The 16,198-nt window shown below is 43.3% G+C and overlaps 1 protein-coding gene across 2 annotated transcripts in view; it reads left to right on the top strand.

Moving 5' to 3' along the window:
• LOC147747121 (voltage-gated potassium channel KCNC1-like) overlaps window positions 1-15,609 on the top strand; it is a 78,513-nt gene extending 62,904 nt beyond the window's left edge. For both annotated transcript variants that reach the window (XM_086952373.1, XM_086952374.1), the window contains one exon: window positions 11,614-15,609. In XM_086952373.1, coding sequence (XP_086808499.1) covers window positions 11,614-12,432 — 819 coding nt within the window. In that variant the 3' untranslated portion in view covers window positions 12,433-15,609. The remainder of the gene's footprint in view (window positions 1-11,613) is intronic.
• The last annotated feature ends 589 nt before the right edge of the window (window positions 15,610-16,198 follow it).

The raw sequence follows: 16,198 nt of genomic DNA, 5'->3' as shown, positions 1-16,198 counted from the left end.
GACCGGGGCACTCCACCGAGATGGTGACACTGGCGGTCCAGAATGTACTCAGATGCAATGCGGACAAGGATATTCATCAAGCACTAGTACTTCTTGACCTGTCGGCCGCATTTGACACGGTCGACCACACCATCTTGGTCGACCGTGCCGAGCAGGCGGGCCTCAGAGGCTCGGCCTTGAGATGGCTGAAGTCATTTATCTCGGATCGTACCCAGGCAGTGAGACTAGGAACCTTTACAGCCCCTAAAATTAAAAATGAATGCGGAGTCCCTCAGGGATCGTCCTTGTCCCCACTTTTATTTAATTTGTATTTACGACCCCTGCTGTTTTCATTAAGAAAGTTTAAAGCTTTAATTTTTAACTATGCTGACGACTTGCAATTGATCTTCCGTCTGGACTCCCCTGGCGCTGCCACCGAATTTCAGGAGGCCATGGTCCACATCCAGAGATGGATGAGTCTAAATCACCTGAAACTCAACCCAGGCAAAACTGAATTGATTTTGCCTGGGAAGAGTGAACTGTACTGGGGGCCACATTTCTGGCCTCCAGAAATGGGAAATCCTCCAGCCAAGTCCCAAACAGTAAAACGCCTAGGGGTTACTTTTAATGAAGACCTCTCTCTTAAAAGTTAGGTGGGGACGGTGGTATCCTCAAGTTTTTTTCAACTCCGTAAGATCAGGAAGATCGCCCACCTGTTAACCTACTCTGCTCTGATCCAAGTCATCATCGCTCTCGTGCTGTCCCGCCTGGACTACTCCAACAGTCTGTATTTGGGTCTTCCAGCCAGGCAGCTCAAGAGACTACAACTGGTTCAGAACCAAGCGGCCAGGTTGATTTGCAAGATACCCAAGTGGCAGTCCATCAGGCCGGGTCTGGCCGGTCTCCACTGGTTGCCAGTAGCACAGAGAGCAACCTTTAAAGCTGGATGCATTATCTTTAGGGCTCTACAAGGCAAGGGCCCTGGATTTATTAGCAGCCTGCTTGTCAGGTACATCCCCTCACGCGCCCTTCGCTCGGGTCACAAGAACTTGTTAGTTGTGCCTCGAATTAGGAAACAACGCCAGGGAGGCGGTTCGTTTCACTTTCTAGCCTCCTCCCTATGGAATTCTCTGCCACTGACACTGAGACTCCATGAAGACCTTTTGGTTTTCAGACAAGCTTTCAAAACTTGGCTTTTTAGGCAAGCCTACCCATAGTTAACTTCTGCCTCTTTTTGTTGTTGTGTTATGTCTCTGCAAATCTTCCAATAGCGCCATGAAGCCTACGGGCGTACGTGCGCTCAATAAATTCTATTTAACATAACATAACATAACATTTTCTCCTTTGAGTGGGATAAAAGCCGTAGCTAGAAAGACAGTACAGTGTGCTTGTTAGACATCTGAAATATAACTATGAGTCAGATATTTGGGGATCTGTTTACGTCCTACTGAAAATATTCAGAAAAGTTTGACAATTGATATTGGTCGGTTAAAGGAAAACTGTTGTAATCACATAAAAATTTATATTGTGGACTTTTAGGTGGTCATGATGATTTTAATTGGCTCCTATTCGATAGTTATAACACAGCATTAGCAGAACAAAATGTTCGTATAATGGACTGCATTTTATTGTAATTATTTTAACTATCTGTACAAAAGTAGTGCTGTAATGACCTGCATTCCATTATGATGATTTCATCTTCTTACAAATTCATTTATACATTTTATGGAAAATCTAGATTTACAGACTAATGTGACCATGGGCCTGATTTAGATCTTGGAGGGACGTCTATCGTCCCTACGTGGCAGGGTTGCGCTGAGACTGATTTAGATTTCCCAGCTGTGCTGCCGTTGTCTTAGCAGGCGATTGTCGACAGAGCGATTCCTTCGCGGAACATGTTCAACATTGTACTATCATTGTGGTTTTTGGATGGATGCTAGCAGCACACACCTGTGTTTTGGCTAATTGTTTTCACCGGCATACCACACAATAAAACACACTCCATTTCAGACAGTGATCTTTGCCCTTCCACTGCTGCAGGACCTTATTGAGGCTAACTTTTGTCAGTCAAGTCAGGCTTCTTTTCCCTTTCCCTGTTTCTTGTGCATACATTTCTTATTATTTTAATTTCTTTGACATATGGGATAATAAATTCATTTAAAGTTATCTATTTCATAACGGCATGGAGGAGAAATACTTGTTTTACTGAGGCAGAATTGTCAATCATGGTGAAATTATTAGAGTAGAGCCACAATTGTTTGGAGCCCAAGTACAAACTACAACTATAGCTCAGAAAAGGCAAATGGAGGCCAGAATAGTTGACAAAGTAAATGCTGTAGCAAACAGCCTACGCATATGGAGGAAATTAGGAAGAGGCGGCCTGTGGGGAAGAGTGTGTTTCCTGGCCTCCAAGTGTCTCCTGGAGGCCCAGAAGACAGGTGGTGGCTCTTCTACCCCCTACAACTTCTTCCCTGGGAGGAGAAGGTCTTGCTGATACTACATCCTGAAGGCTTGACAGAAATCCCTGGTGGAGTGGAGAATGGTAAGTTATACTTTTGAAAATGTAACTAAACCTAAATGTCATTTTGTATTTTAATGTAGCTGTTGCTAATGCGTTTGGCACAATTTTAAACATATAAACACATACATAAGTATTTATATCTCGATTTGTTTAGGAAATTTTTAGCATTATTGTTGTTTCTCTAGTTTTACTAATTGTTAATATATTGTCAATGTGTGTGTTTTTCTTCATTTTTTTTGCCTTGTTTGTTTGTTTGAATATATTTTGTTGTACTTAAGCTTACAGATTGCAGTCTCCATTTACATTCACAGGATGTTGTGCTTGTAAGTGTTTTTTCGCCTAATAACATATTTTATATATGTGTTTCACATTGTCAATGTCTGTTAATTTTCACTGCTTATATTTTACTAGCTATGTTCAACTCGCAATTTTCCAAGTGTTGTTAATATTTATTTGTAATGACTAAAACTACCTGCCTTGTTATTGTTTTGTGAAAATAATATTGCAATGTTATTTTGGTCACAATTAATTTGTTTCACATATGCTAAAATGTTATGCATTTATCAATCTCTATTTTATGCTGTTTTCAAATTTCATTTCATTTTTTGTTTTAAATGTGTATGTTGTCCCTTTTTTGTAAGTTTATTGATTTGATTTTACTTGTTTCAGAAATCAAAGTATATTTACTTTAAATTTTTAATGTATGTTATGTTGTATGCTGAATATTAGTTTTTTTTTATTGGTTATTAAGAGAAATCACATTAATACAGTACATGATTGAAATAACAGAATAACATCAGAAAGTTACAAGTCACCATCAGTCAGTAGCCTTCAGGGTACATCTCTCACCAAGCTTTCCTGTCTGCGCATTTCCATTTCTACCGTGGGTGACACACATATATCTGCCCTATGTCTGTTCCAGTGGGACCACTTCCTATCCCATTTCTTAGGGCACCCCCTTGCATTATAGACCTCTGTCTATGCTAGCATGCATCGGTCCATTTCCTTGCCCCATAGGGTAACACGAGGCGGGGCTCTGTCCCCCAACTCCTAGCCACCTCTCTCTTCACCATTGTGTAACCCAGTGTAGTGAACTGTTGTTCGATTTCCGTTAGGTCAGTGGCCTCCCAGATGTTTAGCAGTCCTAGTGGTGGGGTGAGAATTACTTCCTTCCCTATTGCAGTGGACATATGTGTTGTGGCTCCCTCCCAGAGGGCGCGTACCTTTGGGCAAGTCCACAATGTGTGATAAAACGTGGCTTGCTGGCCACAACCCCTTCCACATCTGTTGTCTGGTTTAGCGCCTATTTTTGCCAATACTTTCTCAGTTGGATCAGGCGGAATCTCTGAGTGATGGCCGCCTCACGGGGAGACATCAGGGCTGACTGCCATTCTTCATCTTCTATAGGGCCTACATCCTCCTGCCAGCGCTCCCTGAGCTTTAAGAAGGTTTCTGGAAGATTGCTACTCAATTTTTTATAAGTTAAAGCAGGCGGTCCTCTAGAGAGGAGGATTCCGGTATATCAGTGAATGACGGAAAGGCTGCCTGTAACACGTGTCTGATTTAGAGATATTGGTAAATCCCCCCTGATCCAATTACTATTTGCCTTGTAGCTCAGCAAAGGTCAAAATCGCTCTTTTTAACCAAGTCCCCTACCGTGGACAGTCCAATGAGCTCCCATTTATCAAACCTGGGCTGATATCCCAGTCTCCCTAACTTCTGAGCGAACCAAAGTGGTGTGGCCAACAATAAGGTGTCTGCCCCCCCCAGTAGAGACAAGACTATGCACCAAATGTCAAGCGTATGCTTAATCAGCACAAAAAACTTCCTTTTGTTTTTCTTATCTGTGCTATACAGGGCGCCCAGAAAACTGGATCGGTTGGTCTGGTATCTATGCAGAGCATACGCTGGATCATCCGGGGAGTAATATATCCAATGATTGACAGCCACCAGATCGCCGCCCAGTAGTAGCGCTGTAGGTCTGGGAGGGCTATGCCCCCATCATACCACATTTTTGTCAGTTTCTGTCTAGCAACCCTAGAGGCTTTTCCATCCCATAGTAGCGTGGTGATCTCACTCTCAACCGCCTTAAAATAGGAATCTGGAACTTTATAAGGGCAGTTGTGGAGAACGTAAAGGAAGCGGGGAAGTGCCAACATCTTAAAAAGTGCCGCTCTCCCCACAAGCGTCAAAGCATGCAATCTAGCCAAAGGCGGAGCCAAATTTGAGTCATAAAAGCAGGTGGGATCCCAGGTTACAAAGACCCCTAGATATCGAAAACCGTCATTGGCTACAGTTATCGCACATTTTATTGGGAGACGTGGTACCTCTCCTTTCAGCATAAAAAGGACCGACTTACACCAGTTTATAGGAAACCCTGAGTATCTACCAAAGTTTGTTAATATATCAAGGACAAGACTGATCGACCTGTATGGGTATGCCAAGTACAGAAGGATATCATCCGCATAAAGCGAAATACGGTCTTCCACTTCATCCGCCCAGCGCATGCCACGCACCATCAAGTCTCTACGTATCCAGTCCGCGAGTTGCTCCAGTACAAGGGAAAAGATCAGCGGGGACAGCGGGCATCCCTGCCCCGTACCTATACGAAGCTCGAATGTCCAGGAAGTAAAACTGTTCACCCTCACCTGTCCTAACACCCCAGTATATAGGAGGCGTATCCACGTCTCAAATTTGGGGCCTAGCCCTGCCCTTTGCAACACCTCAAATAAATATGGCCATTCTATGGAGTCGAACGCCATAGAGGCGTCAAGGGATAATATCGCCCTGTCTTCCTCTATGTATGGCCGTCTAGCCATGACGTTGTGTTCCCTTCGTAAATTGAGAGCCGTGTTATGCCCTAGCATAAAGCCAGACTTGTCTGGATGGACTAAAGAAGTGATAACCGTCGCTAATCTATTCGCCAGAACTTTCGCTAATACCTTTGTCTCCACATTTATCAATGAGATCGGCCTTTAGGAGCTACAATCGTTGCTCGGTTTCATTTTTTATGGATAACCACTATAGTGGCCAGGCGCTGGTCAATGGGCAGCTGGCCCCCTTCTAAGCTCTCTTCATACATGGCTTTCAGATGTGGTATGGTTAAAGAGGCTGTTGCCTTCAGAAACTCAACTGGAAGCCCGTTAGGTCCCATAGCCTTTCCTGACTTAAGTTGCCCAAGAGCCTTGCCTATTTCCTCCGTGGACAGGTCAGCCTCCAGAGCCTCTTTATCTGTCTCTGAGAGGCACAGTACCTTACTGTCTGCAAGGAGCTGACACGAATCGTCTGCTGTGTAGCTAGTAGAGGGGGAGTACACCCCTTCAAAGTAGTCGACAAAGCGTTCCACTATGTCTTTTGGGTGTGTTACCGTGTCTCCATCCGGCATCTTCAGCTTATGAACCTATCTGGAGCCTTTTTCCTGCCTCTTCAGCCATGCCAGCATCCTGCCTGTCCTGTCCCCTAACTCATAAAGCCTGTGTTGCGTCGCTCGATGCCTGGCCACTATTTGCTCTCTAGATTTTAACCGAAACTCATCCTGTTTCAGGAGAAGTTTATGACTGTTGTCGGGCGAGGGATCATGCGAGTGTTCACGCTCCAGGTCAATGAGATCAGTTTCCACCTGAGCCAGGAGTTCTTTCTGTTTAACAATATAGCTCTTTTTAAGTGACCTTGCTAAGCCCTTGATCACCACCTTGAAGGCCTCCCAGATAATTTGTGAGGAGGAATATTAGTTAATTTGATAATAATGATACTTTGCAATGTTTATATGATTATTAGTGCTATTTATCCTTCTAAGTTGTATAATTTACGGATGTTAAACCGCATAAGTAAATACATAGAGCATGATACATTAATAAGCAACTTAAGAGCTGGATCCATAAAATACACATAACATTTGAAAAATACTTAACTTACTTGAGTAAGAGTTACTATTGTAAAGTGCCCAAACAAAAGAAACAGGCTTTCCGTTTATACAAATATTGGTACATAATTCCAGTAAATATTAACACATCTTGATGCATATTTTTATTTCTTTTAATAATTGTTCAAAGGGATAGTTGCTATATATAGATTTCTGTGACATAAGATCACTGTGCAATACAACCAATTAGAATCATTCAGATTTGTTAAACAGTTCCTGGATAGAATTGAAAATGGTTAAGAGAAGTTATCAAAAATAATATAACTGCAAGAATGGGAAATTACAAAACTGTGACCAAATGGTTTCTGAAGATATTCCCTACATGCATGAGATAATGATAATATTAAACCAAACTTTGAAAGCCTTAAATCAGGTCAAATATGAAAATTTGGAAAATGTTTTGAGAAAAAAGTTTGTGATCAGTTATACTTACACTGATACATTAAAACTATTATATGTGTCTTTTCAGCATCTTCAAGAATGAAGAAGGAGACATTTGCCACGGAGGCGAAAAAGCAGCTGGCCACTGTGTTTGGGTGGTGAGACATCAGACACCGATGGACACCATGGCATGGAGGGTGAGGGAACTGGAACAGAGGCCACCTCCTTGGAATCATCGGAGGCTTCCACAAGCTCCAGTCCGTAGTGGTGTGTACTCTACAGGAACTATACCAACTGCCTCCTTGTCGGCCACCTAGAGACCCATCTCCAACCTTCCTCTTGCACAACGCCCAGTTGGCCGAACTCAACCTCCTAAAAGGGATGGGGTCTCCTTCGCCACAGGCACCTCACCCTCTGCCCCTGTCACTCAGGCTACTCTGAGTGAGGAGGTTCTTGACCTCTTATGCAGCATCTCTGTAGGCCAGACTGAAATACTGAATGGTATCCAGGGCCTTAGGTGTCAAACACAACAAATGGTCACATTTGCTTCTCTCCACTGCCCTTCTGGACAACCTCACCAACATAGGAATGAATCAGCTCGTCACTACCCCTACCCCCAAGGCAGGACACACCCTCGACCCTATCTTCGCAGGAGGGACCAATATTTGCTTCAGCCACACCACGCAGCCCCTCTGGACGGACCACCACTGCCTACACTTCTCTTTCAACAAGGCCACCACTCACAAACCAAGTCCACACCCACCGTGAAGGAACTTGAGCAAGGTTACAGAGAAGCACCTCAACTCCACTCTCAACCAAGATCCACCTCGACCAACGCCAACTCTGCCGCCGAGGAACTACACAGGTGGATCACCAACTGTGCAGACAAGCTTGCCCCCCTCTGCAAACCCGGCAGACAGTGCCCCATAAAGGCCATCTGGTTCACTACCGACCACCTAGAATCCAGACGTACCTGTAGATGACTTGAAAAATGATGGAGTAACAGCAAAACCACTGAAGGCCAGACCACCTACAAGATTGCCATGACAGAATACCACCAGCTCATCAGATCCACCAAAAGGACCTTCATCCGGAAGAAAATGCTCACCAACTCCAGCAACTCAAAGGAAATCTTCAGCATCATGCAGCAATTCAGCAAACCCCCAGCGAAGCCACTAACGTCACACCCTCCCAGGACCCCTGCAACAAGCTTGGCTCCTACTGCCACCTGAAAATCAAGGCCCTCTACAACAACTTCAGCGAACAGACTCCAGAAACCACTCCTTCCTTCAGCGACAACAGCCAGCCTACCATCGCCACCTGGACCCCGATCACCACTAAAGATACTGCCACGACCACAAAGAGCGCTCACTCAGGGGCCCGCCACGGACCCCTGCCTGCCGCACAACTTCCACAGAGCCGCCGCCGCAATAGCACTCGATCTACGTCGCACTATCAACGCCACCTTCGAATCCAGCACATTACCAGACGAGTGGAAATGCGCAGAAGTCGAGCCCATCTCAAGAAACCCTCTGCAGACCCAACGGACCTGTAAAACTATTGACCCATCTCTCTCCTACCCTTTGCAGCCAAAATCACCAAGAAGACTGTTAACGCCCAGCTGAAGAACACCATTATTGACCATTCCCTATCCGGGTTCCGCTGCAACCACAGCACTGAGAACGCCCTCCTCGTCACCACAGATGACATCCGCACACTCCTCGACCAGGGCTACACCGCGCCCCTCATCCTACCAGACCTCTCAGCAACCTTCGACACGTCTCCCACCGCACTTTCACTGCCAGACTTCACGACGCCTGCATACAGGGCTCTGCTCCATCCTCGCCGGCAGAACCCGAAAGATTAGACTCCCACCCTTCCTTTCCGAACCCACAGAGATCAACTGCGGAGTACCCCAAAGACCATTGCTCAGTCCCATGCTCTTCAACATCTACACCCACAGCCACCACACCCACCACCACACCCACAACCATCACAACCGCCACCACACCCACAACTACCGTGGCACCCACAAGCACTACAACCACACCAACTACCTCAACAGCACATTCATCCAAACCAACACCCTCACACAAAAACACACTTAAATGCAAAACACCAACCAAACCCAAATGCACACACTCACCAGAATACCAAACACCAGCCAAACCACACACATCCAAACATACACAACATACGCCATACCCACATGCAACTGCAAAACATATAGACACATACACCACAACCACACCAACAACCTCAACAGCACACTCATCCAAATCAACACACTTACAAAAAAGCACACCTACTCCCAAAACAACACCTGCCAAAACCAAATGCACACACTCACTCAAACACCAAACACCTGGCAAAAACACACATCCAAACATACACCAGACCCACATGCAACTGCAAAACATACAGACACATGCACATCACCCATTCGAGCTCCCTTTACCTCCAAACCCCAATCCCCTCCCTCACACCCCTCCTACTTTACCCTTCCTGAAGAATTCACATCTTATCTGTCCCTAACCCCTATCCATACCAAATCCACCCCTCCCAAGAAAGATCCTTGAGTTGCCTCCTCTGTGCCCAAAGATGCTCTTCCTGAGGTTACCATTGGCAGTATGTATATGAGACAAGCTTTGGACAACACTACAACAGCCTGCTGTGAAGGGAAAGGCTTTTTGTTGTTACCCTTTTATGTTTTGCATTAAATAAAATATATATGAGAAGTATCTCATTTGTCAATATAAGAAACGTGGCCGATCGGGTTCATGGTGGAAAAAGAAGTGTGAAAAAGAAAAAAGGTAAGTGTATTCCTTATATACGTTCGAAACCGCCAACCCTTGTGTGGCGGTTTACCCCCCACAGTTATGTCAGCAGGAAGGCACATCAAAATTGACCTGATGGAGAATGGGCCGAACTTTCTCTGACAGCCGCTTTTGCCTATGATGCCATTGATGCGGACAGAAAAATGTAGCAGAGACGGCCACCAACATCTAAATAGAGCGGGCGGGCCACTAAGATCTAAATCAGGCCCCAAGTCTTTTGTGATGATTTGTGGACCTTGTTTGACTAAAACCATTCCCATTGGTTACACAGTACCCAAGTTAACCAAGTAAAATATGTTCAATATTTTGGGTGTACTCTTCAGTTCAGCACTCAAATTAGTGCTGAAGTCAGTTAGTCAGTTTGACAGATAAAGAAAAGCCATTTTTAGATGCTCACATAAAATCGGCTCAACACCTCTTAAAAAGAGATGATAGAAATTAATAAAAGCAAATGCATCTCTGTCACAAGTTATGGGGCTGTAGTTTGGTCCTACACTGATGAGAAGGAGTTACAACTTCTGGAGAAGGCCTTCTTAACCCTTTCGCTGCGGCGGCATATCTGCCGCAGCGCTAAGGGGGTGGGGCGGCTGCGCGGCGCTCCAACGCTTATGACGGAACCCCTCCGTCATGACCCTCGGGTGGGCTGTGCTTGTGACGGAGCGGTTCCGTCATGGCCCGTCCGTTCTTTAGAACGTCAGCGCAGGTGTGAAATCAGCACCGCGCAGGCGCGGCGAGCGGGCCATGACGGAACCGCTCCGTCACCAGCACAGCCCACCCGAGGGCCATGACGGAGCGGTTCCGTCATAAGCATGGGAGCGGTTAAGAAGGATCTTGTCTGTGCCCAAATCCATGTCTACTTTTATCTGTCATTCTGAGCTGGATTTCACTTACCTGAAGAGCCTGATTAAGCTGTGCCCCCTTGCACTGTGATTAGCTATCTGGAGAAAACATGAAACATCACTCAATTGCAAGATTATTTCATTTGCCTCTCACTGGACCATGGTGATAGTATCCTTGGAGATACATCAAAGAAGATTTTGAAAAGATAGGATTACGAGGTGCTTTCTCTTCACCAAACTGAGGCAAACTTTGTTTCAAGGAAATGCTGAAACAATTATTTCTTGAAAAGTGTGATGAGGCTAGGATCTTGACAGAGGAAAAGAAATCAACTGTTAACGCCTATGCTCCTATTACAACAACAAATATGATTGAACTGTGTTGTGGGTGTCACCTCAGCTGCGTAACCTATCTATATCATAGATTCCTTTTAACAAGGATTCGACTCAGTATTGTTGAAGTTATAGTAACCTTTCAGGAAAGGGCTCTGGAAGATTAATTTGCCCCTTTGTCATTGTGATAATATATCAGTCCAGTTAGCAATACATTACAATCTTTTTTTTGTCATTTTTGTAAGGCACTGGTATAACAGTGTTTATTACCCGCACTGCATACATATAATGTTATCTATGATAGATTTGCTTTTAGCTGTCATAAGTTTGACAAGAATTCTCGTCAACCCTAACATGTACTTCTGTTGCTGGCTTTATTCATCACTCAATCAGAGTAAGGAACTTGTTGAATACAACAGAAGGTGTTCCATGGATGTGTTGTACGTATCCTCTATGCTGTTAAGTCCAATGCACTTTATGATACTTTGATCCCTTATGAATCGTACTTGCCTACTATGCTGCTAATGTGACTGCACTTATTTTATATTTATGTAATATATTTCATATATTTCTTTACCCATTTATCGCACATTTATTATATGTACAGATGTATGTCTCTTTTATGGCTGTCATTAGCCTAAATAAGTATATTGATTGACTGATTTCAATTTATTGAGACAATAACATTACTTTCTTATAAGTTACTTTTCAGGTGACAGTTTTATAGTTTGAAGTGTCAGGAAATAATTTATTAGCTACATCAAAACTCAATAATGACACTTGTTGATATGCTTCTCTTTGCAGTGTGTCACCCTGGTCTCCCTGCTCTTCACTATCGGAGCCATTGTTGTGTTCTTCGAGGAGACAAAAGGCCAGTTCCTTTATGAAGCCAACTTCACACATACAGAGCATCCTGTCCCTCCTGGTATTATCATTAACATCTCTGGGGAGCTGGAGTTCTACCACGCCACATATCTGCCTTATCTGGAGCTATTATGTGTCCTTTGGTTCATCGCTGAGTTCTTCTTACGCTTCTTCTTTTGTCCTGATAAGAAAAAGTTTCTATTAAATTTTCTGAACATTATGGATTTCATATCCCTTTTCCCGGTATTCATTCAGTTTTGTGCTGTGGGACGACCTATAAAGCTATCCTTACTATGGCTAGTTCTGGGTTTCATGCGTCTAACTTACATCATTCGACTCATTCGATTTTTCAGGCTGCTAGAATCTGTATTGATCATTAGGGTCCTCTCCGGAACCTTCAGATCCCTTGTTCGGGAAATCTTTATTTTGATGCTTGTTTTGACCGTTGAAACACTCTTCTTTGCCACATTATTATTCTATGCTGAGTTTCATACAGTGGAGTCTCACTTCTTTTATGAAAAATACTTTGGAGATATATATGCAGCCTGCTGGTGGGCAGTAGTGACACTGACCACTGTCGGCTATGGCGATATGTACCCAGTAAGCACATTTGGCAAAGTCGTGGCAGCGTTAGCGGCAATGTCAGGCATTATGACAATTGTGATACCCATTCCAATATTAATCATAAAATTTCAGCACTACTACACCATTGCCGTCGCCCACGAGAGGCTGAAAATCAGTCAGAAGAAGTACTCCTAGTAATGCACTCAACCACTTGTGCTCTGGAATGGATTATTTGGATTGGAAAGTAGTAGTGAAAGTGACACATAGCACAAAAAGTAATGGGGACATTGTTAGTGAATCCAATTTATGTTTTATATTTACTACCAATTATTTTAGAAAATATTTGACCCATATGCAACATTGTAAAAACCTGCACAGAAGTAAATAGAACAAGCATTACTACTACAATTAAAAGTTTGGTAGGTGTGGGACTAGGCAGAGCCAGGGTAATGACATGTTTTTCAAACGTTTCTACAGATAGTCTTTTGTCAGTGTTTGTGCATCAGTTGCACAATAAGACAACACATACCACTTTAATGGGCACAATATATAGTTGCAGAGTGTATCGCCAAATATATGTCCACATGTAGTCATTTACTCAACACCGAACTCAAGCTGCTCTTCTGCATTCTGAGCTGGGCACTGCTGGAGATTCTTCTGCATTACAGATTGGAACACGTCAGCAATGGCCCAGAATCAGCCCAGACTGAATGCAGGTCAGTAAAGAGAGCCTAAATCATGGATGATGACCAGCACTAGTTGTTCAATGTATTTCTTTCAAATATAATCCTTGTCTCTGGCATAAGGTAAAGACGAAATTGTCCACACTCATGGCCCCTGAAAATCTCCCATTCTATAGTATTTTCCACACCTCCTCACTGCCATTCATTGGGGCATAAGTCACATCTCTTGACTTTAACCTTTTGAATTCTCAAAGCTCCTTTTAAATCACTAATCATTTGCCTCCCAGGACGCAAAGCGTAATTTTAGCTTGACCACCTTCTGTTGCCGACAGATGGGTCCTCGTTACAAGGTGTTGGGGAAAATGATGATGTAACCACACCCAGGAATAAGAATAATGTGGTGATTTGACTGGGATGTTATTACCTCACCTGGGTACTTTGATCACATTACCCCCATATGTGCCATCCTAAAGTGGCTTCCAGTTGAAGCAGGATGCATCTTCAAAATGATGTCCATTACCCATAAAGCAATGCACTTTAGTTCTCCAAAATACCTGGCTTGGAAACTTACCAGATCAGATGGCCAGTTCTCTCTATGCTGCTGGGGCTCGCTGCTACAAGGAATGCCTCAACTTAAAAAAGAAAGCTCTTCTACACACTCGTTCACCAGAAACATTCCCAGAATATGGAGGTCCCTTCCATCATAAGTCACAAAACAGCTGCTGCCCCATTCCCCCTGCAGCCTATTCTTGAACTGAATCAACTATCCCAGCCAGTATGACTTAAAACACAGACTATGCCAAAGATGTTCAGATCAACAAACAACAAAAGCAGAGGTGAAGTGGCCTTGCTAACCAATCACCTGGAGGAAATGACTCTTTATGTACATTATGTAATCAACATATAAGCTGTTTTACCTAACGATCTATGTAATCAAACTTTGGAGATATATATGCAGCCTGCTGGTGGGCAGTAGTGACACTGACCACTGTCGGCTATGGCGATATGTACCCAGTAAGCACATTTGGCAAAGTCGTGGCAGCGTTAGCGGCAATGTCAGGCATTATGACAATTGTGATACCCATTCCAATATTAATCATAAAATTTCAGCACTACTACACCATTGCCGTCGCCCACGAGAGGCTGAAAATCAGTCAGAAGAAGTACTCCTAGTAATGCACTCAACCACTTGTGCTCTGGAATGGATTATTTGGATTGGAAAGTAGTAGTGAAAGTGACACATAGCACAAAAAGTAATGGGGACATTGTTAGTGAATCCAATTTATGTTTTATATTTACTACCAATTATTTTAGAAAATATTTGACCCATATGCAACATTGTAAAAACCTGCACAGAAGTAAATAGAACAAGCATTACTACTACAATTAAAAGTTTGGTAGGTGTGGGACTAGGCAGAGCCAGGGTAATGACATGTTTTTCAAACGTTTCTACAGATAGTCTTTTGTCAGTGTTTGTGCATCAGTTGCACAATAAGACAACACATACCACTTTAATGGGCACAATATATAGTTGCAGAGTGTATCGCCAAATATATGTCCACATGTAGTCATTTACTCAACACCGAACTCAAGCTGCTCTTCTGCATTCTGAGCTGGGCACTGCTGGAGATTCTTCTGCATTACAGATTGGAACACGTCAGCAATGGCCCAGAATCAGCCCAGACTGAATGCAGGTCAGTAAAGAGAGCCTAAATCATGGATGATGACCAGCACTAGTTGTTCAATGTATTTCTTTCAAATATAATCCTTGTCTCTGGCATAAGGTAAAGACGAAATTGTCCACACTCATGGCCCCTGAAAATCTCCCATTCTATAGTATTTTCCACACCTCCTCACTGCCATTCATTGGGGCATAAGTCACATCTCTTGACTTTAACCTTTTGAATTCTCAAAGCTCCTTTTAAATCACTAATCATTTGCCTCCCAGGACGCAAAGCGTAATTTTAGCTTGACCACCTTCTGTTGCCGACAGATGGGTCCTCGTTACAAGGTGTTGGGGAAAATGATGATGTAACCACACCCAGGAATAAGAATAATGTGGTGATTTGACTGGGATGTTATTACCTCACCTGGGTACTTTGATCACATTACCCCCATATGTGCCATCCTAAAGTGGCTTCCAGTTGAAGCAGGATGCATCTTCAAAATGATGTGCATTACCCATAAAGCAATGCACTTTAGTTCTCCAAAATACCTGGCTTGGAAACTTACCAGATCAGATGGCCAGTTCTCTCTATGCTGCTGGGGCTCGCTGCTACAAGGAATGCCTCAACTTAAAAAAGAAAGCTCTTCTACACACTCGTTCACCAGAAACATTCCCAGAATATGGAGGTCCCTTCCATCATAAGTCACAAAACAGCTGCTGCCCCATTCCCCCTGCAGCCTATTCTTGAACTGAATCAACTATCCCAGCCAGTATGACTTAAAACACAGACTATGCCAAAGATGTTCAGATCAACAAACAACAAAAGCAGAGGTGAAGTGGCCTTGCTAACCAATCACCTGGAGGAAATGACTCTTTATGTACATTATGTAATCAACATATAAGCTGTTTTACCTAACGATCTATGTAATCAACTTTGTAAGATGGATGTTTGTGTGTCATTGTACAGTTGCCGGGTCATGTACGCGATTAATAAAGTTCTCAATAAATAAACAAATAAACAAAGCAATGGGCGTGGGAATCCTTGTTTGTTGTCCATTTATGCACGTGTTTTGCATATTTTAGGCATTTTCCGCAGGTATATTCCTCCAAGTTTTCACTAGCAAAAATGTGTACGTCGAATTACAACTCATTATTTCTTTCAAACACATGCTAAACAAAAGTATTTTTAAAAAGAGCAAATATCCAGCAAATAATGATTGGAAACAGCAGAAAGCATATAAGTCAATTTACTCCCAACCTTAAGTAGGGTCTGGATACTGTCTGGGGCATTGAGCCCACACCCATAGGGCCTGATTCACAGAACTAACTTAAGACAGAATCCTAAACTTACTACTTTTGGTATTCACAGAAGTTAGGATTTTGTCTTAAGTTTGTCTTAAGACAGACTTAAGACAAAATCCTAACTTAAGTCTGTCTTTAGTCTGTCTTAAGTCTGTCTTAAGACAAACTTAAGACAAAATCCTAACTTCAGTGAATACCAAAAGTAGTAAGTTTAGAATTTTGTCTTAAGTTAGTTTTGTGAATCGGGCCCATAGACTGTAACCGGGACCGGAGGGCCAAAAAGCATGTGACAGTGGAAGGTAGGAAAACA

This window comes from Lissotriton vulgaris, chromosome 1_1 (genome assembly GCF_964263255.1).
Source record: "Lissotriton vulgaris chromosome 1_1, aLisVul1.2, whole genome shotgun sequence".
Lineage (NCBI taxonomy): Eukaryota > Metazoa > Chordata > Amphibia > Caudata > Salamandridae > Lissotriton > Lissotriton vulgaris.
The sequence above is the reverse complement of the archived record's forward strand: the minus strand, read 5'-3'. Positions and strand labels throughout refer to the sequence as shown.